Genomic DNA, 22,150 nt, shown 5'->3' on the forward strand with positions numbered 1-22,150 from the left:
GACTGAATATAGTTCCCGTACTATACAGTAGGACCTCATTGCCCATGCATTCTAAACGTAATAAGTTTGCATCTACTAACCTCAAACTCCCCATCCATCCCACTCCCTGCCCCCTTGGCAACCACAAGTCTGTTCTCCATGTCTGTGAGTCTGTTTCTGTTCTATACATAGGTTCATTTGTGCCAAATTTTAGATTCCACATATAAGTGATATCATATGGTATTTGTCCTTCATTTTCTTTCTTCACTTAGCATGATAATCTTTAGTTGCATCGATGTTGCTGTAAATGGCATTACTTCATTCTTTTTATGGCTGAGTAGTATTCCATGTGTACATGTACCACATCTTCTTAATCCATTCATCTTTCAATGAACATTTCATGTCTTGGCTATTGTGAATAATGCTTCTGTGAACATACAGGTGCCTGGATCTTTTTGAATTGTAGTTTTGTCCAGATGTATGCCCAGGAGTGGGATTGCTGGATCATATGGTAATTGTATATTTTGTTTCTAAAGGAACCTCCATAAGGTTTTCTATAATGGTTGTACCAGTTACATTCAAAAGTGGGGAGTATTTTTAACAGCTGCTATAAGTGTAGAATTTGGAGAATAGAAAATTATGTCCCAGGAAGATGGTTGGAATGTTTCTTTGTGGTATATGATATAAAGTCCCTGAGTAATCCTGTTTTAAAGAAACATATGCTAAAGGTCTACATTGTGTTTCAAAGTTTCTAACATCAGATTTGTGTTTCTTCTGAATGTGACGCTGGGCTTATATTGAGACACATGGAGCCATTACATTTTTTGGAGTTACACCACCAGGTTTCTTTTTCTTCTTTTATTCCTTTTTTGTTTGGTCTCTTTTATTGCTATTTCCCACCAAACACTAGACTCTTCTTCATTCATTATAACATCATGTGATTTATATCTCAAGATATATTGTGGTTTACAATACATCGCCTTATCATGTGTTATTTACATATTTTATTACATTATCTCTTCTCATGAATATTATATAAGCAGGTGTTTCATAAGATTTGGGAGTTACTTTTATTTCCTTCACAGAGTGCTATACTTTGAAATCTTGACTTAGAGTTGGTTACTTCTGGGCAGACTTCCTATATATGGCTCATTCTACTGTACATAAATTATCAGTGTCAGAAACTGCAGTCTGCATCTGTCCTCATTCAGGCCACATTCAATTTTCAGGAAATCAGTCACTTTATAAACTGTTCTGCAAGGGAGGCCATATAAGCTCAATTTGAGCTCCTGCCTTATTTTAATTATTTTCAAATATGAACTTAGAGAGAACCAAATATAATTTAGTATTCTCACTTTTTGTGCTGCAGTTTTTGGTAGTTTGATCCAAAAGATGGATAAAAATGCTTGGAATAAATTACTGAACTCCTTACCTGCTCATATTTTAGAACCAAAGAGAAATGATAATTTGGATACTATGGTTTTTTAACATGGAAGACAAAGTTCTGACTGAAATACGTTTAAAACAAGTTCAGGCTGCATCAGTGGACAGCAACGTAGTTCAAACTTTAAAGCTTTCACCTCACAATTTTTTTTTCAGATCATCATTAAAAGCCATCCTCCAAAAGGGGAGCAATTCAATTAAAGAGCAGATAATGCCAGGAACTTATCCTGAGCTATGCTTCAAAGGTGGGTGGGCTGCTTAGGAAAGGGAAAGTTGGGGGGAAAACATTAGATCTCAGACTATCAGTGGAGATGCCCTGACAGCACTGTGGTCTAAGAACCAGGACCTCCCAGGAAGACCTGGGTTCCATCTTGCTGTTCCATCCACATTCTTATTGATTTATTAGTTTGGACAGATGGTGTAGCCTGGTTTTTGGATCAGTAGATATGGTTGCCATACTCATGGAAGAAGGAATCAGGAAAAGTAGACTACCCTTTTAGAGAAGGTATGTGCTTCAGTAAGACTAGAGTAGACTAGAGAGGGTAAGACTAGAGCAGATTTGGAATTTAAGGGGGAAGGAAAGTTTTACTGGTTTGTATTTAAGATTAAGGGAAACTGAACGTCTGTGTAGGCAAAAGAGAGTCAGTGGAAAGAAAGGGATTGAAAGTAGAGCTATCCATTGAAGCAAAGTGAATTTGGGCCAAGGGAATAATTCTGAGCCTACGGATGAATGCCTTTATTACTCCATCTAATATACTCGCTAGTTTCCCTCCCACTGCCACCTTATTGTTATTAGTTGTGGAGCAGGGAATAAGATTTATTTATTTAGATACCTCTCCTTATTACCTATCCCTTCCTTAATTTTATAGGTTGTTCTATCCCTGCAAACCCCTAGATGGATCTTTCTGGAATCGGAGTCTTTGAGCTTGGAATGTGGACAGGGTAGACCATGACATTTTGAAATCTGGTGTGCAGAGGGTCCCTGGGTCTCCTGCGTGTTCATACACAAAGGGTATATACCTATGCATGTACATGCCTCCTCCCCCTGCAGCCTTTTCTCTTCTATCTCAATTGCTGTGCCCACACCCACCCTCACCCACCCTCATTGCTTTTCATACTGATGGTTAGCCCTGGAGGATTAGGAAGCAAATAGTACGTTTTACAACATTGCTTCTCTGCAGAGTGTCACAGTGAACTGGTTAGGAAATGGTGTACTGGAACACTTCTGCTTCTGCAGTGGAAAATTAAGCCTACCCTACCCCGAAGGATTAGGAGGGGGCAGGCAGGACAGATATCAGAACAGTCTCCATAATAAGAAAGATAATATAGAACTATTCACCAAGCAGAAACTTTGGTTGAGGAACCTCTAGGATTTTGGCTTAGAAAACCTCAGAATTGGCTTCTGGTGAAGTCTCAGAGGATTTGAAGAGACTTTCTGTGGCTGAAGAGCTTGACAGGATGCAGAGATCAAGAATGAGGTGTTGATATGTTAAGTAAACATCTGTTGCAGGGGATACCAACCTTGGCATAACCGTGACTTTTGTTGCTTTTTTCTTTTTTCTTTTTTTTTTTTCAGAACGCCAACCAGGCATCTCTATGGCCAATTCCAGTGCCCTTCCTTCAAGTTCAGCTGGGATCAGCAAGGAACTGATTGATCTGCAGCCCCTCATCCAGTTCCCAGAGGAAGTTGCCAGTATCCTGATGGAGCAGGAGCAAACCATTTACCGAAGGGTCTTGCCGGTTGACTATCTTTGCTTCTTGACCCGGGACTTGGGCACTCCAGAATGCCAGAGGTCGTTGCCCTGCCTCAAAGCATCCATCTCAGCATCCATTCTTACCTCCCAGAATGGAGAGCACAATGCCCTTGAAGATCTTGTGATGAGATTTAATGAGGTAAGAAGCCACTCTGAGATGTTTTGTAATTGAATCACTAGTGATGGCTGTTTTCAGGTAGTGGGTTAGACACACTGTCATCCTCCTTCTCTCTTCACTCCATCCTAACCTTCAGCCTAATTGGGCCCATCTCCATCCCACGTCCACAAGCTTTCTCCCTTTGGACAACCCAAACCCCCCATTTTATCCACGTACTTGCCAAAATACTCTCCCTGAGCCCATATTCAAATATTCTCCCCCTGTTCCTACAGGTGCTTTTAAGACCACATGGCTCAGTTTTGAGTTTTTGACAACATGATCCCTTGGCCATGGGGTCTATTTAGCCCATTCTGACTTCCCCTGTCAGGCTTCCTCAGGAGAAATTAAACTCTAATGCAAGAACACTGTAAACCAACTATAATGGAAAAAATAAAAATCATTTTAAAAAAACACTAATACACTTGGATCAGGAGAGCTGAGAGGAATGTGGTCTTAGGAGGGTAGTAAATCCCCTCATTCTTGATCTCTGCATCCTATCAAGCTCCTCAGCCACAGCAAGTCTCCCCAAGTCCTCTGAGACTTTATCAGAAGCCAATTCTGAAGAGGACGAGTGTGACCAGAGTCTGGGAGCACCTAGGAGGGAGGCACTGTAAGAGGTCTAGGGGAAAAGCCAGTAGCTGACATCCTGTAGCTCTGAACCAAGGATGGAGGATAGGACAGAGATGCGGGTCTCCATGCTGTGCTAGGGTCAGGGGATGCTGCCCTCTTGGGCTTAAAGAACACTTTTTCTCCATAGTATAACCCCACACCCAGAGCTTTCTGTTCCACATTTTATTTCTTTTAGACTTAATTTCTTTGTCTTAAATATTAAATTACAAAATTTCAGTCTTTGTGTTTGGTAGTTAGTTGGTTAAATTCCACAAGTACAGTAGTTGCCTGTTTTAGTCTTTTAGTAAACTGCCTAAATACTAAGAGGATGCTCCCATCCTAGGTCCTAGATATCATTCAGCCTTTGTTACTTAAACACTTTCCAACTATACCAGCTCGCTTCACAGCCTCTATAGCCTACCCATCATGACCCTGGTGATGGTTGTATCATGACCATGCCATGGCCCAGTGGGTGTAGAATGTGTTAGTGGCTGATTGCAAGCAGTTCTGTGTTCAGACATACCCTGAACACAGTTCTTCAAAAGGAGATCTGTTATCCATAGAATTGCTGATATCCATGTAGCACTGTCATGCTCATCATTTAATGTGTGCCTCTTATTTGCTCCTCCCAACAACCCTGGAAGACAGATACTCGGAGAAACTGAGACACAAGGAGATGTTCTTTGCCCAAGGTCATAGAGGTGGTAGGTGGCAATAGTGAAATTCAGGCCCACAGAGTCAAGTCTCAGAGCCTGGGCTTTGAACCACAGCAGTGTCCTGCTTCTTGCCTGAATCTGGCTTCTGATGGGGGTGGCTCCTGCTAAAATTCCTGGTCCCACTCCAAACTGAGTAAGACAGACTCTGTGGGAGTCCACATGAACACTTGTAAACCACATGGCCTCCAGAGTAGCCTTTTAAAATAAATCTCCTGATGTTCTTGATTTTCCTTACTGATAAAAACAGAGTGGAAAATGAAAGTTCTAGTAAACTGAGTGATTTTATTAGTGGATTTTACTGTATTTTGTGAATTATTTTAAACTTCTAGATCAACTCACTCAAACATCTTTAGCACTCTACCCTTTCCTTTGTTGCTATTGTTGTTGTTTTAAATTCTACCTGAACTTAAAAGCGATTTGCCTGAACTTTGAAAAGCTAGTTTTAGATTAGTTTTGGAGAGAGAAAACGTGTGTTTCTTCCATTCACTGCTGTAACTTTGGGAATCAAAGATGAATCAGTGATTTCACTAAATCAGAATTAGTAATGATATGAACCATAGCTGGCTTGAGGCATGCTTAGAACTATCTCTGAAAATAGTTTAGCTAAGCAACTTCAGAATGTAAACAAGATTTCTGGGAAAATACTTAAACTACTTAAAAGAACAGTCTGTATTCAAATAGTCTCGGACATCTGTTTTCATACAGATTATGTGTATGCTAATTAAAAATCAGTCTAATATAGTCATTACAGGCTTATCCCAAATGACCCACACTAGGAAAAACTGGGATGGCTAAATTCTAGTTGTTTTATGTACTTTCAGGTAGAAAATCTTCATTCCATTTAAAGAGAATTCTTAAATTCAGATTTTCACCTATTTAGAATAGTCTTACCTCCAAATTAGTGTGGCTCTACTTTCTGTAAAGAAAAAGAAGAAAAGTAGCTAGCATTTATTTACTAAGTGGTCTGGATTGGATAATTTCACATTTTTAAATCCCATTTAATTTTTTTTATTAAAGTATACTTGATTTACAATGCTATGCCAATTTCTGCTGTACAGCCAAGTGACTCAGTCATACAAACATATGCATTCTTTTTCTCATATTATCTTCCATCATGTTCTGTCCCAAGAGATTGAATATAGTTCCCTGTGCTATATAGTAGGACCTCATTGCTATTCACTCTAAATGTGATAGTTTACATCCACTAACCCCAAACTCCCAATGCATCCCATTCCCTTCCCCCTCCCCTTGGCAACCATAAGTCTGTTCTCTATGTCTGAATCCTTTTTGGTTTTGTAGGTAGGTTCATTTGTGCCATAGTTTAGATTCCACATATATGTGATATCATGTGGCATTTGTCCTTCTCTTTCTGACTTACTTTACTTAGTATGAGAATCTCTAGTTTCATCCATGTTGCTGCAAAGGCATTATTTCATTCATTTTTAGGGGTGATTAGTATTCCATTGTATATATGTACCACATCTCCTTAATCCATTCATCTGTTGATGTACATTTAGGTTGTGTCTATATCTTGGCTATTGTGAGTAGTGCTGCTATGAACATATGGGTGCATGTAACTTCTTGAATTAGAATTTTCTCTGGATATATTCCCAGGAATGGGATTGATGGATCACATGGTAGTTCTGTATTTTTCTGAGGAACCTCCATACTGTTTTCCATAGTGGTTGTACCAGTTTACATTCCCACCAGTGTAGGAGGGTGCCCTTTTCTCCATACCTTCTCCAGCATTTGTTATTTGCAGACTTATTAATGATAGCCATTCTGATCTGTGTGAGATGGTACTTCATTGTAGTTTTGATTTGCATTTCTCTAATGATTAGTGATGTTGAGCATCTTTTCATGTGCCTACTGGCCATCTGTATATCTTTGGTAGAGAAATGTCTATTTAGGTCTTCTGCCCATTTTTCAATTGGGTTGTTTGGGGTTTTTTTGTTGTTGAGTTATATGAGTTGTTTCTGTATTTTGGAGATTAATCCCTTGTCAGTTTCATCATTTGCAAAGATTTTTCTCCCATTCTCTGGGTTATCTTTTCATTTTTTATGGTTTATATTGCTGTGCAAAAGTTTTTCGGTTAATTAGGTCTCATTGGTTTATTTTTGTTTTTATTGTCATTATTCCAGGAGGTGGACCAAACAAGATATTGCTGTAATTTTTGTCCAAGAGCGTTCTGCTGATGTTTTCCTTTAGGGGTTTTATAGTAACTAGTCATATGTTTAGGTCTTTAATCCATTTTGAGTTTATTTTTGTGTATGGTGTTAGAGAATGTTCTAATTTCATTCTTTTACATGTAGCTTTCCAGTTTTCCCAGCACCACTTATTGAAGAGACTAATCTTTACTCTATGTTCTTTCCTCCTTTGTCATAGATTAGTTGACTACAGGTGCTTGGGCTTATTTCTATCCTGTTCCATTGATCTATATTTCTGGTTTTGTGCCAATACCATACTGTTTTGATAACTGTAGCTTTATAGTATAGTCTGGAATCAGGAAGCCAGACTCCTCCAGTTTCTTTTTTGATATTCCTTTGACTATTCAGGGTCTTCTGTGTTTCCATACAAATTTTAAAATATTCTGTTCTAGTTCTGTGAAAAATGTCCCTGGTATTTTGATAGGGATTGCATTAAATCTGTAGATCACCTTGGGTAGTATAGTCATTTTTGACAATGCTGATTCTTCCAATCCAAGACCGTGGTATATCTCTCCATTTGTTTGTGTAATCTTTGATTTCTTTCATCAATGTCATATAGTTTTCAGAGTACAGTTCCTTTGTCTCTTTAGGGAGGCTTATTCCTAGGTTTTTTAGTCTTTTTGATGCAGTGGTATATGGGGCTGTTTTCCTAATTCCTTTTTCTTATCTCTCATTGTTAGTATTTATAAATGCAATAAATTTCTGTGTATTAATTTTATATCCTGCAACTTTCCCAGATTTATTGATGAGCTCTAACAGTTTTCTGGAAGCATCTTTAGGATTTTCTGGGTATAGTATCATGTCATCTGAAAGCAGTGATAATTTTGCTTCTTCTTTTCCAGTTTGGATTCCTCCTGTTTCTTTTTCTTCTCTGATTGCTACGGCTAGGACTTCCAAAACTATGATTAATAACAGTGGTGAAAATGGACATCCTTGTCTTGTTCCTCATCTTAGTGGAAAAGCTTTCAGTTTTTCACCATTGAGAATGATGTTAGCTGTGAGTTTGTCATATATGGCTCTTTTTATGTTGAGGTAGGTTCCCTCTATGCCCACTTTCTGGATTGTTTTTATCAGGTGTTGAGTTTTGTCAAAATCTTTTTCTGAATCTGAAACTGAGTCTTTGGATTCAGTTTGCTAATATTTTGTGGAGAATTTTTGCGTCTATCTTTATGTCATTGTATAAGGCATTTGTCATTGTCTCTGACTCACAGATGAAGAAACTGAATCTTAAATAACAAAATAAGTAATGATAATATTGGACTGTGGTCCACAGAATTAAATAAACATTCATGAGTCTATACTAATATAAATAAATAATTGAGTGAATAAATCAGTGTAAGGCAAGGAGGAGGTATAGCTCTTACTTATAAAAGACTTCCAATTAATAAATGTAGAAAGGATGAGGGAAATAAGAAATCACCATTGGGACACCACAGCAATAAATTGTTACAGGTGAGAACCACTGATGTATACTAAAATTATTGGGCAAAATATGAGAAACAAGGTATTTGCAGAGTCTCAAAGTCTCTATTCACAAAATATGTATTGATTACAAAAGGAAAAATAGAACAGTGGAGAAATCCAGTAGACACCACCTTATGTAGCTGCTCAAGGTCAACATGACCAGTATAAAACGTATTGATGTGTATCTCCTGATGTGATGCACTTAGAAGGACCTGATGTCATCTCTGTGATGTTTTTGCACCCTCCCCCCAAAAAATTAACCTAAATCTAATCATGATAAAAAAAAATCAGAGAACCCCAAACTGAGGGACATTCTATTCTTCAAAAGTTTCAGGGTCATGAAAGGTAAGGAAAGACCAAGGAACTGCCCAGACTAGAGGAGACCGAGAGTCATGATAATTAAATACAATCTGGGGTCATATTAGATCCTAGATTAGAAGAAGGATATTGATGAGGAAATTGATGAAATTCTAATAAGGCATGTAGTTTAACTAGTATTAATGGATCAATGTTAATTTCCTGTCTTTGATAATGGGACTATGGTTATGAAAGATGCTACCATTAGGAGAAGCTGGGTAAACTATGTATGGGAACTCTCTGTACTATTTTTGTAACTTTTTTGTAAATCTAAAGTTACTTCAGAAATTAAGAAGGTTGAAAAAAATAGTGAAGCTCAGAGAGGTTGAGTCACTTGTCCAAGGTCACACAGTGGCTAATTAAATTTCAGAATCCAGATGTCTCTCTTTCAAGTCTCTTCTCTTCTCAGCCAGCTGCCTTGCCTCCCTACTTGTTAAATTGTCAAGTTAAAGTTTGTAGTAAATCTAGAATTTCTGATTTAGAATTTAATTATCCTGGGTCTCCTTTCCTTCTTTCTCCCCTCTCTATTTTGTTCTAAACCTCCTGTACATCTACTGTTTTTCTACTTCTTCCACTTCTTTTTTTTCTAGTTTCCTGTTATCATTCTTTCATTCATTCACTCGACTTTTTAAAAATTTCTTGATTTTGCTTACTTTATTATATTTCTAGGGGAGTAATGCAAATGAATAATCTTTGAAAGCAAGATCCACCTTGCCTTTCCACAGAGCCCAAGGAAACACATAACATTTCCTTAGACTGTTAATTGTTAGAAAATTACCACCAACAAAATAAATGGTATCATTTCAGCCCTGCTGAAAAAGATAATTTGACTTGTTTGTTGAGCACCTGCTATGCTATAACCATCTCTTTTTTTAATTGGTATATAAACTGATTCTTTTAAATAAGAAATTATCAATACATGATGAAAATTTACAGCATTATTAGCCCATACTTTGGTTCTATCAGAACTCGATACACAAAATAAATGTGCTTTCCTCAGTGGAAGTAAAATATATATTTCTTGAACACTGGATAATCTCAAAGACCAGTGAGAGAATATTAGCTGCATTGCTAGTCACTTAGGGGAGAAGCAAATGCATTTGTTCATGCATTCAGTCATTCCATTAACATTTTCAGCACTTCTTAGAAGCAGGACACCATAGTGGATAAGCACTAAGGAAAGTGAGTAATAGCCTGTGGCTGCCAGAAGCTACCAGTCTTAAACTGTAGTCAGACATGGGCACAAATCACTACCAAAAAAGGCAGAAAATCCATGCAGTGTGGATGGCACAGATGGTGGGAGCTGAGATGTCCAGGTGGGTGGTCAGAGCTTTCTGTTCAGCTCTGCAGTTTGAGACTAGACATTGAGGGATAGCTGGGATAGAGGGGGACCATCGTGGAGAAGGAAGGAAGACATTCCAGATAAGACAACCAGTTCTTGTCACAAGCAAGAAAGACTCATGGTCTAGGGAGGCAGATTGTTCCTGATTGTCAGCAGAACATGATCATGAGCTAGACATTTCCTGAATTCTAACAACTCTTTACACAATGACTTAACTGTAAATGTAGGGAAAGGGAAAAGAATCCCTGATGCCTTTCGGGCAATGTTGCATAACCTTGATTCTTAGGAAATATGGTTAATATATAATTCCAAGTACAATCATGAGAAAACTGAAAGGGTTTATCTTACATTAAGGAAAGCCAGGAAATAATTCATTTAAAATCAATTTAGGTAGTGGCTTGGAAGCATTATTTCTCCCCTTTCCCTTTCTCCTGCCCAACATCAAGACTGATGCTCACAGGAGTGACTTCTCTTTATCCTTGCAAGAAAAAAGAATCAGGTACAAGGGACCAGCCTCCAAGCTGGTCGTAGTCAAGGAAGTTCTGGGGGTGGCCTCAGTCCTGCTTCCTTGGTTTGGCAGGCAGGGCTTCCTGCACCCTTTTGATCTGAAAACCTCTCTGTAAGGTTTAATCTAAAGCTTGATTTAAAGCTCCAAGAAGCCAGTGTTCTCTCCTTTCAGGTTGAGCAGCCTCACTCGCTGTCCACCCATAATGTCTCTTCCTTTGACAGTCTCAAATCTGTTGTTCTTTTTTCCCCCTCTTTCTTCCTCTCTCTAGCTTCTACTTCTAGCCCACATTCTTTTTGATCTTACTTTTGATTCCTCCTCAAGTAAATTCCAGCGCCATTTATCTTTTCCAGAGGAGACAAAGAGGTGTTTTTGGTAGATAACTTTACCAAAGCAATCACACACTTTTAACACATGCAGTTGGAAAGAGAGGAAAAGCAAATAGAGGTTGAGCATTCTTACCCTCTTGGAGTTCACACCCCTTTTCTTGAGAAGGGCTGTGGTGAAATGTGGCTTGAGGAGGTAGTGTATTCTGGGATCACAGTTCTGAGTCACTAGTTACCAAGCTTTATACCTCCTCAGTATGGCCTCTGCTTCTGTCCTCTTGTTCGGTCAACTGATGACCTTTGGGGTTGGAACTCATTATGGTCTGCATATACAGCTGGTCCTCAGGACTTGCCAACAGAATGAACTTTTGGCTCCATGATCTACCACTTCCCACATCACTACCAGACACTCTCTGTGTAACAGTTGATTTCTCTGGCTGAGGGCAGGTTTCCAGCTTCAAAAGGCCATTAACAGGCTTACTTTTCCCTGTATCCTGAGATAGCAGTTTTTCTTGTCATGTAGGTCTTTATTATTTCTACATGTATAGCACTATTGGACTTCCTGTTGACTCCATGACATTGAAAGTGTGGCAAGGAGAAATCTGGTTTTCTAAAGTGAGTTAAAATTTCCCTCATCCCAAGAGGGCTTTATTAACAGTTTATCTCATAGTATTCAGATACGAGGAAAAAAAGTGTACAGCAGCCCTGAATTGATTTGCTTGGCTTTCTGCATAAAAGGGGAGAGGGGGAACTTTGACAGAAAACTTTTCTAACGTGGTTGTACATACAAATTCAAAACATTATTTTTTCCAAAATATTTCAAGTGAAAGAACACATTTGGATATTACCACATGTCATGCTTTTTCTTTATTATGAAATGGTCCTTCCTTGGCTATGACCAGAAAGACTGCTAGATGTTGGAATTTGTCAAAGTGACCATCATTACTTAAGAAGTATCGATGGGATTCTGGTTGAAAGGATCCAGGCCCAAACAGCCCTTCTCTGGCCAGAGAGTTGATTTATTCTTACAATTCTTTCCCAGGGAGCTAAGCTACACCTTGGCATTCTTTACAGAGGAGGTGGCCTTTAAACTTAGCTGAACTGACACCTGGTGAAACCTGCCAAATATAAGGAATAAGTAGCACCTGAGGGTCACTTTGGGCTGCCCACATTTGTGTGGGTAGAGAAGCAGGTTGATGACTGCTTAGGTTGACCAAACACAAGGGGGTAGAGGAAGGTCACCTGGGACATAGAGCCAACTGAAATCCCTCCAGAGCCTTCTGTGGGCTCAATCTTGGGCTCATCACCTGCCCTTAGGCCTGCTGGTTGGAAACAGGAGCCTTGAGAATGGTCTTGCTAAGAGCTGCTTGACAAGAAAAACTGCTATCTCAAGATATAGGAAAAAAGTAAACCTATTAATGCCCTTTTGAAGCTTAAAACCTGCCTTCTGCTGGAGAAATCAACTGTTATACACAAGAGCATCTGGCATCTCCTTCAAATTAGGAGACTGAGGTCCTTGAAATGGCTAGGACAGTGGCATTGAAATCTGTCTGAAAATAATTCCTTCCTTCCCTCTGTTTTTGTTTTGTTTTGTTTTGTTTCATTTCATTCTTCGGTCCCAGTGGACTTGGTTTTGAAATCTTAAATATTCAAACTATTTTGTTACCATGACAGGATATTTTTATTCTTTTATTTACCTTCTTTTTTCTTTTTTTAGGGCCACACCCACAGCATATGGAAGTTCCCAAACTAGGGATAGAATCAGAGCTGCAGCTGCCAGCCTGCAACACAGCCACAGCAACACAGGCTCCGAGCAGCATCTGCAGCTACGCCAGACCTCATGCTTAACCCACAGAGCAGGACCAGGGATCAAACCCGCATCCTCATGAATCCTAGTTGGGTTTGTTACCGCTGAGCCACAACAGGAATTCCTTTTATTTATCCTCCTTAAAGCTCACATCATGTCTTTACGATTTAGCCAATCTAGAATGAGAACTGCAAAAGCCATTGACCCACTGGAAGCCTGTTTTATACTGTTGAAAGCAGGCTTCAATCCAGGGACTGATAGAAATAAGAATGAGCTGAGTGGATTAGCAAATAGACAAATAAGATTTTGACATACATGAGAAGTGTTTTTTAACTGGAAATAGTTAACTGACTCAGAGAAGCAGTGTAGCATTGTCTCAAGGCCCAGTGATCATTCCCATCAGACATGTCACTTAAAAGACATTGAACACTGCGGGAAGACCAGGTATGCTTTAGTCAGAGACTGGGATTTTAAGTCTTTCTTCAGGACTGTGTTAACTGACCCTATTAGGATGTTTAATTCAACTCTCTGAAAAAACCACTCTCTTAGAGATCTTTACTGCACATGTAGGAGCCAAGGAAGAATGTATTTGCCAAAGAGATTTAAACATTCATAAATCTAATCGCCTTTTCAATGCCTCCCCTTCGCTTTTTTCATTCAACAGATTTTATTAAATTCCAATTTATATACTATGTATTTCTTTGTACACTGAGGATACAGCAAAGAACAAGACAGAGTTCCTTCATGCATAGAGCTTACATTCTACTGACTAAAAGTCATCTCAGGAGTTTACATCATGGCTCAGTGTTTAATGAACCCGACTAGCATCCATGAGGACACAGGTTCATTCCCTGGCCTTGCTCAGTAGGTTAAGGATCCCGCATTGCTGTGAGCTGTGGTGTTGGTCACAGACGTGGCTCGGATCCCGTGTTGCTGTGGCTCTAGTATAGGCCAGCGGCTGCAGCTCTGATTGGACCCCTAGCCTGGGAACTTCCATATGCGGCAAAAAGATAAATAAATAAAAATTAAAATTTATAATAAAAAATAAAAATAATTATGTAAAAAAAATCAAAAATAAAGGCATCTCAAATATGGCCCAGAGAGAACTATGGCCTTCTTTCTAGTCCATCCCATTCATCCTCATCCTCCCTACCCCAAACCTACCTGGGTGCTCAATGTAACAACCTCAGAGTCTTTCTTGATCTATTCTCTTTTTCCCAAACCCCCAATATCCAAACCATCAGCAAGTCCCATTTGCTCTACTTACAAAATGCATCTTGAATTGGACCACTTCTTAGTGTTTCCCCTGCCACCACCTTGGAGCCAGCCACCATTGCATTCACCTGCAGTACTGCTTTTATGCTTATATATCCTCTAATCCTATAATCCGTTCTCCACCCAGAGACCAGATCAGATCAGATTATACCCTTCCTAAAAATCTGCCAAGGTCTTCCCTTTGCTTTTGGAATGAAATCCAAAATGGCAAGACTCTGCATGATTTTGCCCCTCTCAACTTCTCCAACCTAACTTTATACCATCTGCCCAGAAACTCTGGCTATTTTCCAGCCATGCTGACCTTTTTTTCTGTTCCTGAACACTCTGAGCTAGTTTTCCCTACCCAACCTTTGCATTTGCTATTCCCCTGCATAAGACTGCCCCACCCCCCCACCCCCTCGCCCCAGCTGCTATCTTCTTCTGATCACGTCTCAGTTCAGAGGTTGGGGGGAGTTTCTGCTGTGGAGCAATGGGATGGGCAGTGTCTTGGGAATGCTGAGACACAGGTTTGATCCCCCACTGTGGCTTATCTTAGGTCTTAACTGAGGCTCAGATCTACTCCCCAACCTGGGAATTCCATATGCCTTGGGGTGGCCAAAAATGAAGAAAAAAAAAGAAGTCAGGGAAACCATTGGCTTGTTTACTTTTTTTCTTAAAAACCCGTGTAACCTGTTCTATGACTGGTTCTTTGCAGAGTGCCAGCTATGTACTAGATACTCCATAAATATTTAATATTATGGAATAATGCTAATTGGTATTAGCAATTGTTTATTAAAATAGGTGCTGTTAGAAATAATAAGATAAGCAGAACATGGCCCTTTGTTCAAGGAATTTATGATCTACTTCTAGGCATATAAGACAAGATATTGAACAAATATGCATATTTAGAAAAAAGCAATGCAAAGCATTACCTATCACATGGGAGACAGTGGTTAAAGAAGGTCCATAGGTAATGGAAAGAGGTGATTCTACTGCTGAGTCTCATTTTTGAGTCCAGATGCTGCCACTTACTCACTATGGGGCTCTAGGCAAGTAGATGACATGAACTGATTTCTTCATATTCCTCACCTGTAAAATGGGATAACTTTATCAACTTCATGTGGTGATTGGGACATTTAAACAGTCTAATGTGTATGAAATCACCCAGCACAGGGTAGGTACGCAATAAATAGTAACTAGCATGATGCCATGTCACATGAGATAAGGACTGTAGCGGCCATGAGAATGGAAGAAAAGACCACACAGGCACATCTCCCTTGAGAATGGCCAAAGGCTTCAGAGCCTAGGAGGTTGGCAAGGCTTTTAAACATTCACAATTATGAACTTAATCATTGATGAAATTTCAGATGCGTGTTATATTCTCCTATCTCCACAAAATGTAGGAATCTCTCCCTTGCGTGTTTTCCTCACTTTTGCTAAAAACTTTCAAAGACAGAGTTCACTCCAATTCAGTGAGCTTAGTTCTATTGATGGAGCTTAATTTGTTTTAAAATTCTTCCTGAAATCAAACTGAGGTCTGCCTCCTTATAAATTCTACCGGTGGATCCCAGGGAAATAAATAGTAGAAATTGTCTTTCTTTGCTTTGGTTGTCTGGTGGTTGGACATTCTGTATATTGTCAAAACTTAAATTACTTTTCAATATCCTTCTTAAAAATGAAGCTCCCCAGTCTATTCTGAACAGTGAGACTCTCCCTTCTTGCAGTTGGGTCATTCTGTTCTTTAATTTTTCTGTCAGCTGTGGCTAACCATTAGCCCCCCTAGACTTTAGCATACAAATAGCCAACTTTTCTGTGTGCATGGGTTGTTTTATTTGTTGTTTTCTTGTGTGGATGTAGTATTTTATATTTAAGTCTCTTCTAAATTTTCTCTTTTTTGGCATTCAAGCCCCCCAAAATGGTCAAATATATTTTGAATATTAATTTAATTATGTATTAAATTAGCTACCACTTCCAGTGTTTTTCACATTCAGGTTTCATGCATATGTTTCATGGTGTTTTTAATTCAAATTGTTGGTAAAAATGTCAAACCGAATAGCAATTAATAGGAAGCCCTATGGCACATCATGAGACTGCTCATCAGGTTGGCCTTGAACCATTTATCCTCTCTTTGCAAAGTGTTTTTAGTATAGATACGAATTTCCTTAGCACAGTCGTCCAACAGACTTTTCTCATTTTGTGTCTAGGTATAACTTGAGATACTCTGTGAAATGATCTCCTAAAGCCAAGACACTTCCTTGATATGCAAGTCAAATTACCCTCTAAAAAGGAAAGAAAAAATTTGGTTAATTTGACAAACAGCTGTTTGAGGATGTCTTATTGTTATTCCATTTATTTAGATGATGATGATAATGATGACTACAATAATGATTATAGAGAAATTAGTAATGTAACACTATTAATTCTGTGCCTTGACCTGGGCAAACACTTGACACACCTAATCACATTTCATTTCCATACAACCCTTAAAGATGGGAATCACTGCTTATTTTACAAATAAGAAAACTGAGGTTTAGAAAGGCTGTATCTACATCTGTCACATAGCCAGAAAGTGGTTAAGCCAAGATGAAACTCAGACTTTTGTGATCCCAAAGCCCAAACGATTTTGTTATACTGCTACTACACTTGTAGTACTCTGCATCTAGTTGCACAATAAATACTTGCCCTGGGAATTACCATGAATAGAGCAATGGAGGCAGAAAATGCTAATTTGTTTGAGGGATTTAGGGGTAACCAAGTAAGACCAGAGGGGCATCACCCAAAATGGATTGTGTGGGATGTCAGTATGCAGTATGTGGAAAAATATTGCCCTGTGGTCTAAAAACATATGCCACACACTGAGCAAACAATGATAACTAAGTTTTTCTTTTTTCTTTGCAGGACTTCCCAGGTCATTTATTGTGCTGATGTACATTGGGACCCTCTTAGAGTGCAGTATTTCACAAACATACTAGAGCACTAAGTACCTGCAGGACTAGTATCCATTAAAGAACATGCTTTGGGAAACTCTGTCATTATAGAGGAAGTAGTTGGCTTTGTCATATAGGGAAGAAAGTATATCTGGGCCTTACTGCCTTAGCTTCTCAAAGTGGTTGGCCACAGATTCCTCAAGAGCTGGAGAAGGAGAGAGAGGAGGAAGTGAAGATTCAGCTCCAGGTCAAAGTAGGGAATATTTTGTGGAAGGTGAGATCTTGGTCCCTCCTGTCCTGGCACCTGAATCTGAGCCACATAGATTAGAAAGTGAGACCCTAATCTCATGATTCCATAAGCGTTACACAAACACGTTTCATTCTTTTATCATTGCACCTTATACAGACAGTAAAATTGTGTATAAATCATTAGGGTGGAAAACACACAGGAAAGGCCCTGGTCCAAAAAAAAAAAAAGAAAAAAATTTCAGCCAAGGAGTATACTGGCATTTCCAGCTACCATACCTGTTTCTTCTATCCTCTCTCTGTTTTTAGATTCTTTTCATTGTAGGCTATTATAAGATATTGTGCTATACAATTGTTGGTTATCTATTTTATATATAGATGTCTGTGTATGTTAATCACAAACACCTAACTTATCTCTCCGCCTTTATGGATAGTGTTTTAAAATAAAGAAACAAAATATAGGGAAGGTTAACTTGCCCAAAGTCACAGAGTGGTAGTTAAGCGGCAGGACCGGGTTTCATATTCAGATCTTTTATAATTATCTCAAAAGATATTTGCTTTATGTATTATTTCTCTACCATCAGGAGCCTCCAACTAATTGACTTTCTTCAGCAGTGAGTTCTATAGACATTCACCTTACCAGAGCTTAGGGTACAATGCAGCACCCCAAGTTCATGTGACAGCATATATGGAGCAACCAGCCCGTGCCAGTTGGCAGTCTGTAGACAGGAGCCTCTAGCCCCCTGGCCACCTCTACCACCTCTTTTCTTCCTTTTATTTATTCATCTATAAAATTTTATTGACATATAGTTGATTTACAGTGTTATGTTAAGTTCTGCTGTACAGCAAAGCGACTCAGTTATACATATATGTATTCTTTTTCATATCTTTTTCCATAATGGTTTCTCACAAAATAATGATTATAGTTCCCTGTGCTATACAGTAGGACCTTGTTTATCCATCCTGTGTGTAATAGTTTGCCACTGCTAATCCCATATTCCCAATCCTCCCCCCACAACCTTGGGGACCACAAGTCTATTCTCTAGATCTGTATTACAGAATATTGAATATAGTTCCCTGTGCTATACAGTAGACCCTTGTTGTTTATCTCTTCTATATATTATAGTCTGCATCTGCTAATCCCAAACTCCCAATCCTTCCCTCCCCTATGCCCACACTCCTTCCACCCCCCATCCTTGGCAAGCACAAGTCTGTTTTCTATGTCTGTGAATCTGTTCCTGTTTTGTAGGTAAGTTCATTTGTATTATATTTTAGATTCTACATATAAGTGATATCATACGGTATTTGTCTTTCTGACTTATTTAACTTGATATGCTAATCTCTAGGTTCATCCATGTTGCTGCAAATAGCATTACTTAATTCCTTTTTTTGGCTGAGTAGCATTCCATTGCACTTCTTTATCCATTCATCTATCAGTGGTTATTTAGTTTGTTTTCTAAGTCTTGGCTATTGTGAATAGTGCTTCTATGAACATAGGGGTGCATGTATCTTTTTGAATTAAAGTTTTTTCCCAATATATGCCCAGGAGTAGGATTACTGGATTGTATGGCAACTTTATTTTTAGTTTTTGAGGAATCTTCATACTGCTTTCCTTAGTGGCCGCACTAATTTACATTCTGGGGGGAGAATTTTAAAGGTATCCTTAAATTAAAACTCTTAATGAAATAGCGCATTTATACTATGCTTTACACTTACACAAAGCTCTTCAATGTGAATTAGCTCATTTAATCCTTATAGGGCCTCTCTTATTTTTGATCTGAGGTTGCAATTTGTCCTTCTGAGTCCAAGGCCAGTGTTCTTCCCCCTGCATCACTGCTACCTTTCACTCCGGCTTCATGCCTAGCATTTTGATATACACTCCAAAAGTAGTTTTTCCTAAAAATCGTGCTGCAGAACTCTGGCTTCTCAACCTACTCCAGAAGAGAAAAAGAAAAAAAAAAAAAAGATTCATGGTTCAGTATCTTTTGGCTGAGTAGCATTCCATTGCACTTCTTTATCCATTCATCTGTCAATTGTTACTTAGTTTCTTTTCTAAGTCTTGGCTATTGTGGTCCAGATGATCCAGAAACATCTTTGCAGTATTTCCCTTGGAACTTTATGTTCTCGATCTTCCTCTAGTTTTGCAGAACACACTGCTCTTGAAACAACCAAAGGCAAAAAATAGTACGGAACAAAAAGTACACATGTGAAATATTTAAATTACATGATAGGTGACGTACATTCCAGCCTTCCTCCTTTCCTCCACACAGGATGAGGGCTGCAGGTCACTTAGGGCTAGACAGTTCCAAGATAAGTCAAATGAATGAATGATAATGCTGTGTGTGGCAGGGAGGACTTTATAAGTGAAAGAACCAGCTTGAGCAAACATATTCTAGACAGGATCGTGCATGATGGATAGAAGAGGGAGCCTGGGTACAGGAAGACCTGTTAGAAGAGAGTTGGAGTAAACAACAGGAGATGACCAGGAACCTAGGGTAAGATGCTGGTGAGAATAAAGGGGGAAATGGCTCCTGATTGTTTAGAAAAAGAATCCCATTAGTGCAGTGACCCATTGGATAGGAAGGCTCAATGAAAGCAATGGTTCAAATTTGACTTTGGGCTTTCCAGGCAGGGCTTTTGGAATACATGGGACCCCATCACAGCATCTGGGCAGTTATAAATACCATCCAATGTGGTCAAGAGGACATGCTTTGATTCAGACATACAAGGGTTCAAATCCTGTCCCTGTATCTTATTAGCACATGGAATTTGGCCAAATTGCTTTACTTCTCTGAGCCTATTTCCCCAACTATAAAAGAGGCAACAAGAGTTTCCTTATGGGTTGTTGTAAAGATTAAGTAAGATAGTAAATCCTTAGCTCAAAATAGTGTCTAGCACAGTACAGGTGCTCAACTAATGTTATTTCTATTATTACTCTCATCATCAGTATCATTTTCATGTCAGGAGATACTCAAGTTGGACATTTAGAATGAGAATAAAGTAAATGAAATAAATTCAAGTGGGATGTAAGCAGCAGGAGGTTGGAGCCAGGAGCTCGTGTACTACACAACTGGGGCTACAGATACAATTTGGAAATAATCCCTATAGAAGGAATGGCTGAGCCATTAGAATTAATCTGCTTCCTAAGACATCAAGTGTGAGAGAGGTCACAGGCTCAAAGCAAGAAGTTTTGGTAACAAGCACTATCAGGGCAGATAAAGTCATCCAGTGAGAAGGAGAATGTGGGCATCACAGGAGGATCAGGCTTTGTGGGAGATGAAAACCAAGGGGGAAGAATTTCATTATCTTGAGCCAAGGAAGTTGAGAAATGCACTGATGGAGTCCAGAATGGTGAACAGATCACTGAATGTCATAGCATTCCTTGACTGTCCCCTAAACTGGTCACACCTGAAGTATAGTCTGAGGCCAGATTTACAGAATTTCTACAGACCAGAGCAGAGAGGACACTTAAAAGTAAAAATGTTAGGGAGTTCCCATCGTGGCGCAGTGGTTAACGAATCCGACTAGGAACCATGAAGTTGCGGGTTCGGTCCCTGCCCTTGCTCAGTGGGTTAATGATCCGGCGTTGCCGTGAGCTGTGGTGTAGGTTGCAGACACGGCTCGGATCCCGTGTTGCTGTGGCTCTGGCGTAGGCCGGTGGCTTCAGCTCCGATTGGACCCCTAGCCTGGGAACCTCCATATGCCGCGAGAGCGGCCCAAGAAATAGCAACAACAACAACAACAACAAAAGACAAAAGACCAAAAAAAATAAATAAATAAAAAATAAAAAAATAAAAATGTTGTACCAGCTGTAGCTGAAGAAACTTGGACTGTTTTGACAAAATGGGAGACTTGCGAGGTGATCAGGATAGGTGCATTTCAGAATTTGAAGGGTTGCCATGGAGATGAAATTGGGTTATTCTTTGTGATTTTAGTAGGCAGAACTAGGGCTCATCATTTCTTCTTGGCCTTGGAACAGACTGCTTTCTGAGATAGTGAGCTTCTTAAAACTGGTGGAATTTCACACAGAGCCTGGCTGACTGGCTGCAAAGCTGGGAAGAAACTCCTAGTTTGGGTTGGGAGGTTGTCCAAAATCAAACTATGGCCCATGGGCCAAATCTGCCCCATCACCTGCTTTTAGCCTATGAAGTAAGAATGGTTTTTCCTTTTTGGGGGGCGGGGGGGGGTGGTGGTGGTTAGGGCTGCACCCGCAGCATATGGAATTTCTCATTTCCCAGGCTAGGGGTCAAATCGGAGCTGTAGTTGCCGGCCTATGCCATAGTCACAGCAACTCAGGATCTGAGTCACATCTGCAACCTACACCACAGCTCATGGCAACACCGGATCCTTAACCCACTGAGAGAAGCCAGGGATCGAACCCGCAACCTCATGGTTCCTAGTTGGATTTGTTTCCACTATTCCACAATGGGAACTCCAGTTTTTACATGTTTAAATGATTTTTAAAAATCAAAAAATAGTAATATTTTGTAATGATTGAAAATGAAATGAAATTCAAATTTCAGTATTTACACATAAAATTGCATTGGAGCATAACCAAGCTTATTTGTTTACATATTTTCTCTGGCAGTTTTCACCCTGAATTGATGGGACTGAGTAGTTGCAACAAAGATTGAATGGCTCACAAAACCTAAAACATTCATCATCTGGCTATTTAGAGAAAAAGTTTGCCAAAAAGTTTGAGATCATCCAATGGCCTTTTTTCAACTGGGAGATTCGTGAGGGAGAAAAATTTTGCCTTAGGTTTGGGTAGGAGGTCCTGGGTCACTTAGAGACCACCATTAAGATAGTCCACAGGGATGGAAAACCAGGGTGGGCAAATGTAGATGGTGGGTTGGGAATACTTGTTTTGGAAGTATGATAGAAAACAAAGGTGAAAATTTGGATGGTGGCTCATCAGAGCAGCCCTGTACAGGGAAGGTGTTTTGCTGGGGATGGGAAGACATGTTTAAGTTCATGTCAGAAGAGAGACATAAAAACTTTTCCTGTGCTTGATGAACCTAACGGTATTTATAATATCTGCTTTATTTTATGGCACA

At 39.4% G+C, this 22,150-nt stretch overlaps 1 protein-coding gene across 1 annotated transcript in view; it reads left to right on the top strand.

The window, feature by feature from the left end:
- PLCE1 (phospholipase C epsilon 1) overlaps positions 1 to 22,150 on the top strand; it is a 349,119-nt gene that overhangs the window by 183,259 nt on the left and 143,710 nt on the right. The window contains 1 exon segment of the mRNA XM_047759463.1: positions 2,999 to 3,315. Within this exon segment, the coding sequence (XP_047615419.1) occupies positions 2,999 to 3,315 (317 nt within the window).

The sequence above is a fragment of the Phacochoerus africanus genome, chromosome 15 (assembly GCF_016906955.1).
Source record: "Phacochoerus africanus isolate WHEZ1 chromosome 15, ROS_Pafr_v1, whole genome shotgun sequence".
NCBI classification, from domain to species: Eukaryota; Metazoa; Chordata; class Mammalia; order Artiodactyla; family Suidae; genus Phacochoerus; species Phacochoerus africanus.